Consider the following 13638-nt stretch of genomic DNA (forward strand, 5'->3'; position numbering starts at 1 on the left):
AAATTACACCAAGTCTCTTTTCTGACCACAATGGTATCAAATTAGAAATCAGTGGCAAAAGAAAAATTCACAAATACATGGGAATTGAATGACACAACCCTGACTAACTAATGGATTAAAAACTAAAAAGGAGAGAGACATTTTTAAATTACTCGAGACAAATGATAGTGGAAACAAATGTAACAAAACTAAAAGGGCTGTACCTAAAACAGAAGTTAGAGGGAACTTAATGGCAATAAATGTCTACATTAAGTAGTATCTCAAGTTAACCTAATATTACACTGGAAGAAAGCAGAAAAACCAAAACTAAGACCAAGTTAGCAGGATATAATGGATATCAGAGCAGAAATACGTGAAAGAGAATGAAAAAAAAAATTAAGTAACATTAGCAAAACAAAAAGTTGGTCCTTTGAAAAAATAAAACTGACAAACCTCTTATACACTAACAAAGAAAGAGAGAGAACACAAAATTATAGAGAAGACATTGCAACAGATACCACAGAAATACAAAGAATCACAGAGACATCTACGAACAATCATACACCAAGACATTGGACGACCTGTAAGAATTAACTGAATTTCTAGAAATATACAGCTTACCACCAAAGAAACATAAAGCAACAAAAACTTGAACAGACCGAACTAGTGGTAAGGACATTGAATAGCTAACCAAAAACCTATCTACCAAGAAAATCCAAAACCTAACGACTTCACAAGAGGAAAACTATCCAAAGAATTAGTGCCAATTATTCTCAAACTTCTCAAACTCAAACTCTCATCTTCTCAAAAGAACTGAAGGTGAGGAAACATTACCAAACTCATTTCACTAGGCCAACGTTCTTACCTTTATAATAACAAGAAAGTTACAGGCCAATAGCCCTTGAATATGTGTGCAAAATTTCTCAGCTAAATACCAGGTAACTGAATTTTTAACAGCTTCTTAAAAAGATTTCCCATGATAAAATGGGATTCATCCCTGGATTGCAAAGAGGAGTCAACATATGGAAATCGATCAGTGTCACACATCACATTAACAGAATCAAAGATGCAAATCACATGATCACCTCTAACAGTTGGGAAAAAAAAAAGCACTTGAAAATAGTTAACATCCATTCCTGATAGAACTTTTAACAAAGTGGGCTGAGGGGGAACATACCTCAACATAATAAAAGCCACAAAGGAGAAGCCCATAGTCAACATTTAACTCTACAGTTAGATGTCAGACTATAAACTTTAACTGGTTTCAACGGCCAGCTTATTTATTATATCTTGATTCCCTCCAGTTTCCCCCACCAATTTTCTTTTCTTCCTGCTTCAAATTCAGATATTTCCATTCCTCCAACTTTAAGCCCTCTATGTTAAACAATTTTTTATGTTTTATAATTTTTGAGAGACAGCAAGTGCATGCGCAAGAGGGGGAGGGGCACAGACAGAGACAGAGAATCTGAAGCAGGCTCCAGGCTCTGTCTGAGCTGTCACCACAGAGCCCAACGTGGGGTTTGAACTCACAAACTGTGAGATCAGGACCTGAGCCAAAGTCAGGCGTTTAACCAACTGAGCCGCCCAGAAGCCCCAAAGGCCTTTACTTTTTGTTACCCCAGTCTTCTCCATTCCCTTTTATCCCCCATTCTCCAGTTATGTCTTTCTCTCTAATGTTTTTCCATGCTCTTCAGACTTTGGTCCAAAACAGGAATAGATCCAGCTTTTGTGGCATGTGAATCTTACACAATTTAGAAACCACTCTCAAAGAAAATGATGAAATTTCAAAGTTATACAGCTAAGTAAATATATATTGAAACAGGTAAATTATATTTATGGCTGAAAAAATAACATATGGTGATTATGTATCAGGATCATGATTGTAGCTGATTATAACTATAATTTGCATTTACTGCTAAATACTTTTTTATATTGTTTTTCTTTTCCATATATCAATACATCATCAAGCTTTCAAGAAAGGTACTATTTCCTTTCAAATGTATTCAAACAAACCAGAATGTAGAAACAATTTTTAACACCTACATTCATATTATTATATATTAATAATATCATGTATTATTCAGGTTATACTGAATGCAGATTTCCATAGATATGGATATACTAATTATGAGTTCCATCAAAAACTGCACTAGTTCCCTTTCCTCCCAACCCTTGCTTATCTTGGGATGAAACTTTGAAGAAGGTAATGTGACGACTTATATATGCAACAACCTCTGCCCTACACCAAGACAGGGAGAGAAGCAAATACTTTCCAATGAAAATTATTACTCCTTGATAACAGTCTCCAGGAGAACAGTAAGAGTCAGAAATCTTAAAATTCTGGAACATCTCCATAATCACAGTCTAAATCCTTGCTTCTGAAATATAAAAGGTAACTAATTCCACACAGGTAATACTCTAGGTATACAGACATCATTTAAGTCTTAAGACAGACTTATTCTTTGATCTAGTCTAAGCAAAATGTGTTTAAAAAGCTCTAACCATGCAGAAGGTTATTTACATTTTATCTACAGTGCCATAACTGAGTTTATTCAATCTTTTAGAAGGCAATCTTTCCAACACCCTCTGAACACACCGGCTCCCTATGGATTCCCTTTGTGTTTCCACAGATGGATGTCCATTCCCGTATTATGACATCTGTCTTATAATCGGTCATTTTGATGCAGTGCATTTCCTAAAGTTCCCAGAGACAGAATAGATGGAAATTATATTTTTATGACTTTGTGTGCCTGATATAGGACAATTTCATGTATATATCCGAATAATTATTTTCTTAAGCACATAAATTGCACCTGGACATCATTTTCCTTAGAGAACTGAAGACAATGTAATCATATTCAAGTTCCTGCTACTGAGCAATCAGATGCCTTGTAGCCTCCAGTCATACATTCTATGAGTTTTAGTTTCTCACTCTCTCAAGGCTTTACAAATTTTTCTGTGTCTCTTATCTAAGATTTCATGACAATATACTTTGATGGGGTCTAGTTTATCTTTTTTTTAAATTAAAATACCAGAGTAAATCTTTTGCAATGTATAAATCATATTCAATTCTCAACATTTTTATTCAACTGTTTCTTTGATTAATCTTTATTTCAAATACTTCATTTTCTCTATTCTTCTTTTCTCCTATCAAATATGGCTTCCTATTGAGAGCTTCTAATTTCTCATTGTTTTAAAAGAAAAAAAAAAGCTCAATCATAACTTGATTTAATCTTAGGAACCCAAATCAAAATGTTAGAGAAAGGCATCCTCAGAAATTTTTGGAAAAAAAAAAAAAAGGTACTTGGAGTCAACAGTGATATGGTGCAATGAATATTTCTATAGGAAATTTCTAGAAAAAATGAATATTATTTACTATATTCCAAGGGGCATCATTTATATCATGGTAATGAAAAATAGGCTCTAGAACTACTTTCCCTATTGCTCTTAGAATTTCGCTGTTTACTACTCATACATATTCTTTCAGATGAACTTAAAAAAAATGTTAAGGTTTTATTGATACCAATATAGTTCACAAATTTGGTTAAGATTACATGAACTTCCAAAGTAATTAAGAAGAGCTGATTCTTTTACATCATTAGAATATTGTGTCAAATGCTCTACAATGATGAACGGTATTTTCCTAGTAAAGAGTCAAATGTGTGTAATTTTCTATATAAGACAAAAACAAACACAGAACAAAACCATCATTTACATTTTTTTACTGGGAAAATGTAACTCTTCTGAAAAAAATAATGTATTCACAAAATTATAAAGTAAAAATACATGTGGAATTCAAGTGGAACACTGAGGAATTTTAGGGACTTGAAACTAGTCTACATAATACATGTCATAATACCTTGTCCAAACCCATAAAATGCCAACCTTGAACACTAAAATAATCTATGGGATTTCAGAAATAATTATGCATCAATGGAATACTAACAACTGTAATAAATGTACTGCTCTGGTTGGAGTTGTTCATAATGAGGGACCCTGTACCTTCTGTTCAATTTTGCTATGATTCTAACCCTGTTCAATTAAAGAGAATGTATGTGCTGTCTACGCTAGAATCTTTTTTAATAGGGGGTGAGGTGCACCTGGGTAGCTTAGTCAATTAGGAATCCGACTATTGATTTTGGGTCAGGTCATGATCACAAGGTTGGTTAGGAGATGAATCTCCACATAAGGCTCTTTGCTGGGCATGGAGCCTGCTTAAGATTCTTTCCCTCCTTCTCTGTCTGCCCTTCTCCTTCTTGCTCTTTCTCTTTCTCTTTCTCTGTCTCTGTCTTTGTCTCTCTCTCTCTCTCTCTCTCTCTCTCTCTCTCTCTCTCCCTCCCTCCCTCCCTCCCTCCCTCCCTCCCTCTCTGTCCTCTCTCTAAAAAAGAATCTTTCTTATGAAACGAGGAGCTGTTTTGAAAATATGCTTTCTCAGGATGGCCCGGGTAGCTCAGTTAGGCATCGGGTTTATGCTGAAGTCATCACCGTGGCACATCAGTGTGAGCCCAGCACTGGGCTCTCTGCTGTCACCACAGAACCCACTTTCGATCCTCTTCCCCCCTCTCCCTCTCCCTCACCCTCTCCCTCTGCCCCTCCCCTGCTTGTTCTCTCCTCCATCTCTCTCAAAATAAGTCAACTTAAAAACAGATAGAAAATATGCACTCTCAAAAATCAAAGCCAAAACATACGTGCCTAATCACAAGAAAACTGTTTCTGTGTGGTATTATCAGCATTTAACTACTCAGGAAAATATAGTCTTTCATGATTCCCTTTTCAATTGTATTACAAACAATGCTTACTGTTCTCTAATTGGGGATTTTTGCCCCTGAAGATCATTTGAAATATTAAGAAGAATTATAACAGAGAACAATTAAAAACGGTATCTTCATAGTTTAATTAGCATAGATGCTCATGATGAATCCATTAGAGGGATAAAAAGAAGTAGCAGTGTGACATGTACACTAGTAATCTCAGTAAATAATCAGTAAAATGAGACAAAACTAAGTGTTACATGTTTGCATCATCACATAAAACAACATGGTTGTATATAAACTTGTTTATTCATTTCAGGATTCTGAAGTGAAAGGACTGAGATTATTTTTTTTTTAATTTTTAACTACAGCTCTGTACTATTTCACTTGTTCTACTGGCATATACTGAGTTTTCCACGTGTGTTAAGGGCCAAAAGTAATAAAGAATTCACACATATACATGAAAAATTAGTTATGATTAGTTATTATCTTGCTTCAATTCCTCCAGTAACATTAAATACTCAGGTGTAGCCTGAGGATTTAAATCATTTCGGCCCAACTTTACCTTGGGGGAATCAAGTGAATCTCATGTTATTGTAGAGAACCATAAGCATCTAATTGTCATTACATAAACATAAACATGTGTTTCTTTCCCTCTGCTTGTATCAAACTTTAGTTATTACCTTTCAGCAAGGCCACCCCCAAACCGGCAGAGGCAGGATTAAAAACAAAACCTCTTTTCTCATCCATTAATACTTTGATCACGGAGGCGCCATACTGAAGTTCGACACTAAGGAACAGGTTCAGTCTCTTCTTTGAATGCTGACTAAAACATGTTGGACATACTTATGTATAGATTGTCAGTGCCTGGGCCATCTATGAAAAAACTAAGTCACACAGTAAAGTGCATATGAGGATGTATAACTTCTTGTGGCTGCTGTAACAACTTACCACACACATCGTGGTTTAAAAAGACACAAATAATGTATTTTCTCCAAGCCTGAAGGCCAGAAATTCACATCAGCATCCTTGGGTAAGAATCAAGGTGTAGCAGGACTTTAGTCTCTTCAGAGGGTTCAGAATATCTTCTAGCCTCAGGTTCTATCTTTACATCACCCTTCTCTTTCTGTTTCTTTTCTCTGTCTCTCTGTCTCGGGGGTGGGGGGGGGGCAAAGGGGCGGGCACCCTGTATGTGGATTTCTGTGTATAAGCTTGCCAAGCCTCTCTCTCATAAGGAAAGTTGATATGGATTTTAGGGCCCATCATATAGTCCAGGATGAGTTCCTCAGCTCAAGGTCTTTCACCACATCTGCAAAAACCTTCTTCAAAATATAGAAACGTTAGTTCCAAAGCATAGTAAGTTTACGGACTTATCTTTGGGGCCCAATTTTCAACCTACAACACAGGGTAAGAGTCAAAGCCGCTGGATACGAGGAGACATCCAGCCAATTCCTGTGTCATTATTTCAGAAGTTCCAACAATGGATGCCACTAGACACAAAGGGAGTTCATCGCCTATTATATCCCAACAGCTCCTTACACACTAGACATCAAGAAATGATCTCTGGGATATCAGTCTACATTTTTCTTCTGTGCTTCATTTATGCCATCGCATCAGAATGTTACTGTGTTTCTCTATTCCACACAATCCAGGAGCTTTTGTACTGGTCTTTTTTCTTTTTCAATCTTGAGAAATAGTTTTAATAAAACAGTTCACTCAACTATGTCATAACAACATCACACCATTGCCTCAAACTCAGTGCATGCGTCCATTAGCTATGTGAGTCCCGGGTGGTTAACATCCCAGGGCTCTAATGATGACTGATTGGGATTCTGAGACATCAGAGATCAAACAATGTGCACTGGTATCACAGAGATAAAAATGGCAAGTACTATGTTTTAAAAATTCACTTATACACAAATGATTGATCTGTCAGCATACTCATAATGCATAAACACACCATTATTCAACAAATGAGCTTTCTCCATAAAGTATGTATTAAAAATATATTTTATCAGGGACCATGGGTGGTTCTGTTGGTTAAGTGTCATCTGACTCCTGATCCCACTGTTTTTAGGACAGAGACCCACATCTAGCTCTGCATTGAAAGCAAAGAGCCTGCTTGGGATTCCCTCTCCTCCTCTTATCCTCTGCCCCTCTTCCCATTCGTGCTCTCTGTCTCTCTGTCTCTCTGTCTCTGTCTCTGTCTCTCTCTCTCTCTCTGTGTGTCTCTCTCTCTCTCTCAAAATAAATAAAATTTAAAGTAAATATTCTTTATCAAGGTAAAATTGTTATAACTTAGAAGTCTAAGTAAAATGCTATCTTAAAGATCATTTGCTTGCCTTTTTAAATTCAGCTCTAAGAACACAACGTCCAAGAGTTGACTGCCACTGAAGTTTCCGGCCACTGTGTCTGCTTAAGTAGAAATTCTTGAAATTTTTCTGAAGTCTTTCCATCTGGAGGAAAGAAATAAAGAAAAATTGATATACTGTATACCAATCAAAGTCCTACTTGCAGCCCTAGAATATTATATTTAAAAACATATGTCATGACCATGCATGGTTTCCCCAAGGGTATGTAACACATTTCTGTGGAGAAAAGACTGGGTGGGGGCCAAAAAGACTTCTGAAACAAGGAAACAACCTCTGTTGATTCTTCTAGTTCAACTGTAGTGCATTCAGTAACTTACAGGAAATCCACCAATATGGCAATACAATTATACAAATTAAATAAATCCATGGAGAAAGAAAGTAAAGATAATTGCAACTGAGGTGCCACCAGGTCCCGGTAAGAGGAACAACCAACAGGATGGGTAATTGATTTATGGAGAAGAGAAAGCTAAAACCAAAGCTGTATGGTAAGAAAGCTAAAAACCGGTAGCAGTTGGAGAGGGGTTTCCATGATTACTAAGTGGAGCAATCAATAGATACTGAGTGATTTGTTGATGACTTTTTCTATCATATGTTTATGTGGTACATGAGTAAATATTTTTACTGATACACAGTAAGAGAAATAGAAGTCAATACCAGTAAATGCAAAGCATAAAAGCAAAAGGAAGCCAGGCTGGTCGATTCAAAATCTACAACTGACTACATGAAAAAGACAGACTATTTAAACTATGAACTACTGAATTATTTAACACTGAACTATTTTACCTGTGTGCCCCCCTAAAAACTGTATGACTACATTTCAAAACAGAGAACATTAAGGAGACATTTATATGAACGTAAAGTATGGCCTAAAGACTTATTAAAGAGTAAAGGCTGGGGTGCCTGGGTGTCTGGGTGTCTGAGTCAGTGAAGTGTTGACTTTGGCCAGGGTCCTGATCTCATGGTTCGTGAGGTCGAGCCAAGCATTGGGCTCTGTGAGGACAGCTCAGCGCCTGGAGCCTGCTTCAGATTCTGTGTCTCTCTTTCTGCCCCTCCCCTACTCATGCTCTGTCTGTGTCTCTGTCTCTGTCTCAAAAATAATAAACATTAAAAACTTTTACAAAAAAATTAAAAAAGATTAAAAGGTACTTGAAAATTAATCTACTATATAATATAATAATGTAAACAGTGAATTTCTTACATCTGGGGGTAACTGGATCTCCTTAGGGATATAGGTTGGCCAAAAACTCATCGTCAGAATATTCACAGTTAAATCAATGTTTCCTGGTATATTTTGGTTCTTCGTATACTGCAAAAACGTAGTGATGTAATGAATGTAAGAATTTTGAAACTCTTACATAGCTATAACTCTATATTAGAAATGCATTACTAAAATTAATCTGAGTAATAAATTACTCATTGAAAATACAACCTGCATTTAAATGAAACAGACATTTTCATTTTAATAAAATGCTTGAAAAGAACCAAGAACGTGCAGTCTGGTTGCCTCAATTAATTAAACATAGAATTAAGCTTCCACTGTATTTTCTAAAAAATCCATCTTACCTCAAATGATCTGAAGAAAATTATGAAAAAGATACACACAGAGTCAAAAATACTGAAACTAAAATGTACATAGCAAAGCAATGGAAAGCCAAGTAAGAGTAAAAAAAAAATAAAAATGGTTACTCAAAATATGTTGTAATCAGTTCTTTAAATATGCGGTGGGAAGGTTATAAAAGTATGAACTTTCTTTCAAAAAACACAAAAAGTGGAGTCTTATTTAAACTTCCTTTAATATGTCTCTAATGTAAGTATAAATCTTAAGGGAACCAAACCATTCAAGAACTTTATACTACATTAAAAAATCTCTTAGGCTAGGAATACCTGTTTTAACTGAATCATGATATCTTTGGAAAGCTCCATATCTTTAAACATTCCTTGAAGTTTATTAGTGAAAGCAGTTCCACATTCTGTAAAATATTTAAAACAACCAATTATAGGTGGCATTGGAGAACACCACCAAGCAGGGAACTACAAGAGTCCTTTTCCCTGAAATAAACACTGATAAATCTTGGGAAAGTGTCAAGAATATGCCTCATCAAAGTTCTAAGAGATAGCCAAAGGTTCTTATCAACCAAGTGAATATTTAACCAGAATATAGTACATATGGTATTTTACCTCAGTCAAATTCTACCCATTTTCCTGTTCAAAAAAAATCCTGTACATGACTGTTTGTGCTTCTACTGTGAGTTCCTGGTTCCCAACGAATCATGTTTGGACTGGATTTAGGTAACCTAGAGTAACTGACTCAACTCTTATCTGTGTGAGCATCCATACAAAGCAAGCTTGCCAAAAACATTCACAGACAAATAAGTACACTTTTCCTCTCTGAAACACAAATAACCATTGGGGAAAAAATTATACATGCCGACAGACTAGGAGGTAAAGCCAGAAAGTGGAATATTCAGGAATAATAAATATGAAAAGCACAGGCAAGTTAAGGAAATCTAGTAGGCTCACTTGTATGGCCTAGTAAGGCCACTCATAAGCCCAAGTCAGAAGGCACGTTAAGAAAAAATTGTGTCAAATTATTACCTCTTTAAATTCATTATTTTACCTCTTTAAATTCAGGCTCGGTGAAAGCAGAACAGAAAAGCTACTAAGAAAACATTATCATAACTGAGAGTAAAAAAAAAAAATTACCTAACACAGAACCAATTTTAAAAGACCAATATAAGCTTTTCTTTTTCCTTCTTTTTTCTTTTCCCTTATCCTATCTGTGTCTGTCTGTGTGTGTTTTTTTCTCTTTTCAAGGGTTTCAGAAAATCTGTCCGTTACCAGTACCTACTGAGATAATTCAAAGGAGCCTTCATTACCACACACCAGAGAAAATATACTCTGAAAAAATGGTAGGAAAATCACAAAACAAGTGGACAACTTCAGCTCACAAGAGGCAACAACAAAGGCTGGACAGGGAGAATATCTTCTTTCTAGAGTTACCATTTATTAGTAAAACATAAAATAACTAGCACTGGTCTAAACTACAGTAATAGATACTTCAGAGATATCCCAAAAAAGGAATACTATTTTTATTTAGATGGAAAATTGCCATTTTTAACAAAAGCTGTAAGACATACAGAAAGTACGGAAATATGGCAATTTATAAGAAAAAGAAATTAACAGAAACTCTTTGGGAGGGAGTGTAGACATTAGACTTACAAAAATGACTATAAATCCACTATCTTATACATAATCATGAAAACCAATCAAATAAAAGCATCCAATGTGACAGTCACAAAGAAAAACAATGAAGAAAAATAAGCAGAAACTATAATACCTCCGGACATGGGTTAAGTGTGCCAATGTATAATTAGCGAAGCTCAGAGATAAAATAGTGACAAATGGGAAGAAATAATACTTGCTACATTAAATGGCAGACAATAACCTACACATGCAAGAAGCTGAATTAACTCCAAATAGGTTAAATTCAAGCAGTTCTACACTGCACCACATTATAATAAAAATGTCTAAAGACAATTTTCAAAACACCTAGATAAACATGATTTGTTCATAAAAGAACACTCAATAATATGACTGATATCTCCAAAAAACAGGGACAGTGGGACAATATAACTAATAAAAGGGAAAAACCTCAAATACAAAATCTATATTCCTAAAAAGTAATTCAAAAATGAAAGAGACAGTAAGACCAAAAATGGTGAGGGGCTGGATTCAGTTAGCTCTGTCCTACAAGAAATGATAAAGGAAGACTTTTCAAGCTTAACAGATGGTATATCAAAGGTCTAAGAAGAAATAAGGAACGCTGATAAAGGAGGCTACATAGGTAAATATAAACCCAGCAGTATTATATTTTTGGCTTGGAACTCCTCTATTTCCTACATGATTCATTGAAGAAAGCAATATTTATCATAATATACATTACAAGTATATCCACAACTGTACATAATGTACTATATATAGCATAAACACATGCATAACATACACACAGAGTTACATTTATTACACATACACATATTTCACATACATTACATATACATTTCTATATTATTATATATTACATGGTACATTATATATGCTTTTTGCAATAATTTTCATACTATATATTTATTAAATTTACATAGAGTCTTATAAATATATCATGAAATATATAAATATATCATAAAAGTACATATTACAAATACTACATTTATATTTATATATTATGTATATACATACATATTCTATATATGATATTGGCCACGCAATATATGAAGATAACTTTTGTAATAACATAAATACAGGACTAAAATACAGGACTAAAATTTTGGGGTAATATCAGATCTCAGTTCCTGTTAATTTGAACTACTGCACTTTGTAAGTTTAAGATACTAATTTCTTATAAAGTTTATTTATTTATTTTAAGACAGGGACCATGCAAGAGAGGGGACAGACAGAAAGAAAGGGAGAGACAGAATCTCTGGCAGGCTCTACAGACAGCCACACAGGACTCAATGTGTGAACTGTTGAGAGTGCATGACTTTAGGCGCAAAAAAGACTTGTACACTTAACTGACCGAGCCACCCAGGTGCCCCTAAGATACTCATTTCTATTTCCAAAGGAACACTTAGGAAAATAAAAGATGTAGATAAAACGTTGTGTGAGAAAGAATTCAAAGCACAAAATGAATTCAGTTAAACACAAAATGAAACAATAAGGGAGAAACTGTGAAACAGAAGACACAAAATGCACAGAAAGTAAACATCAAATTGGCAAGATTCCTTAACAAGCAATAATTAAATTTCTCTGTGTGGTCAATTTTATTTATTTTTTTCTTTTCTCCTGCCCCTGTCACTTCTCTCTTTGTATGGGATAAGGCCTACGCCATCAACACTGCCCATTTAGTTTAGCTAGTGTTATTTCGTTGTAGCTAGTGTTTATAGTTTTTTGATTTTGTTTATGTTTTGTTTTCATGCTTTTGCTTTGTTTCTTTTTTGTTTTTCTTTGTTTGTTATTGCTTTATGTTTCTTTTTGTTTGTTTTCCTTTCCAGGGCTACTTCAAGGAACAAATCAAAGAAAACCTGGTGGAAGGTCCAAAACATCACTATGAGAAGGGAGACAAAGCAACTAAAGTCACCACAACAGACAGCAAGTAACACTCTCCAAAAAACATGTCATGTAGGGCCAGGCTCTCGACACGGTATAATCCTTCTATAATATCGTAGCGCTCACAAGTGCAGAGCACGTAACAAGTTTTTCAACCACATAAGAGACAGAAAACTAGCCGAATGATGAAACGGAAGAATTCTCCTCAAAAGAAATTCCAAGAAGAAGTGATAGCTAAACACTTTATCAAAACAGATAGAAACAATGTAACTGAACAAGAATTTACAGTAACAATTGTAAGGTTAATCGCCGGGCTTCAAAAACGCGCAGAAGACATTAGACATCCACTGCTGCAGAGATGAAGGCACTAAAAAATGGACATAATGAATTAAAAATGCTGTAAATAAGGTGCAAAATAATCTAGAGGTAGTGACTAAGAGACAAAGGGAGAATAAGTGAAATGGAAGAGAAAATTATGGAAAAAGATGAAACTGAGAAATACAGAGATAAAAAAAATTCTCAACCACCAGGGAAGAATTAAGAGAACTAAGTGATTCAATGAAACATAATGATATCCGCATCACAGGAGTTCCAGAAGAAGAGAGAGAGAAAGGGGCCGAAGAAGGTGTGCTTGCACAAATCATTACTGAGAAACTCCCCAATACAGGGAAGGAGACACACACTGGAATGCAGGAGGCGCAGAAAACTCCCCTCGGATAGAGTAAGAATCAATTTTCTGTATGACATATTATAGTGAAACTGTCAAAATTCAATACAAAGAGAGAAAACTGAAAGCAGCTAGGAACAAATGGGCCCTAACCTACAAGGATAAACACAAGGTAGCAACAGACCTACCTATTAAAACTTTCTAGCCCAGAAGGGAGTGGCACGAAACAGTCAATGTGATGAACAAGAAAACTATGCAGCCAAAAATCCTTTATCCAGCAAACCTGTCATTCAGAATAGAGGGAGATATAAAGGTTTTCCCAGACAAACAAAAACTGAAGGAGTTCATCACCAACTAACCAGCCCTGCAAAAGGACTGTGAGTGCAAAGGTGCAAAGACCACAAAGGAATAGAGACATCACTACAAGCATGAAACCTACAAATTACAGTGATTTTAAATCCATATCTTTCAAAAACAACACTTAATGTAAATGGACTAAATGCTCCAAACAGAAGACATAAAGTATCAGAATGGATAAAAAAAGAAGACCCATCTATTTGCGGTCTACAAGACCCATCTATTTGCGGTCTACAAGAGACCCATTTTAAACCTGAGGACACCTTCAGATTGAAAGTGGGGGATGGAGAACCATCTGTCATGCTACTGGAAGTCAAAAGAAAGCTGGAGTAACCATACTTATATCAGAAAAACTAGATTTTAACTAAAGATTGTAACAAGAAATGAGGAAACACATTATATTACAATT

General features: G+C 35.3%; 1 protein-coding gene across 1 annotated transcript in view; it reads right to left on the reverse strand.

Moving 5' to 3' along the window:
- The window catches only part of LOC145715056 (cullin-4B-like), a 103577-nt gene that overhangs the window by 14095 nt on the left and 75844 nt on the right, over nt 1–13638 (reverse strand). The window contains 3 exon segments of the mRNA XM_081794638.1: nt 7073–7186; nt 8301–8408; nt 8987–9072. Coding sequence (XP_081650764.1) covers nt 7073–7186; nt 8301–8408; nt 8987–9072 — 308 coding nt within the window.

This window comes from Panthera onca, chromosome Y (assembly GCF_046562875.1).
Source record: "Panthera onca isolate mPanOnc1 chromosome Y, mPanOnc1 haplotype 2, whole genome shotgun sequence".
Lineage (NCBI taxonomy): Eukaryota > Metazoa > Chordata > Mammalia > Carnivora > Felidae > Panthera > Panthera onca.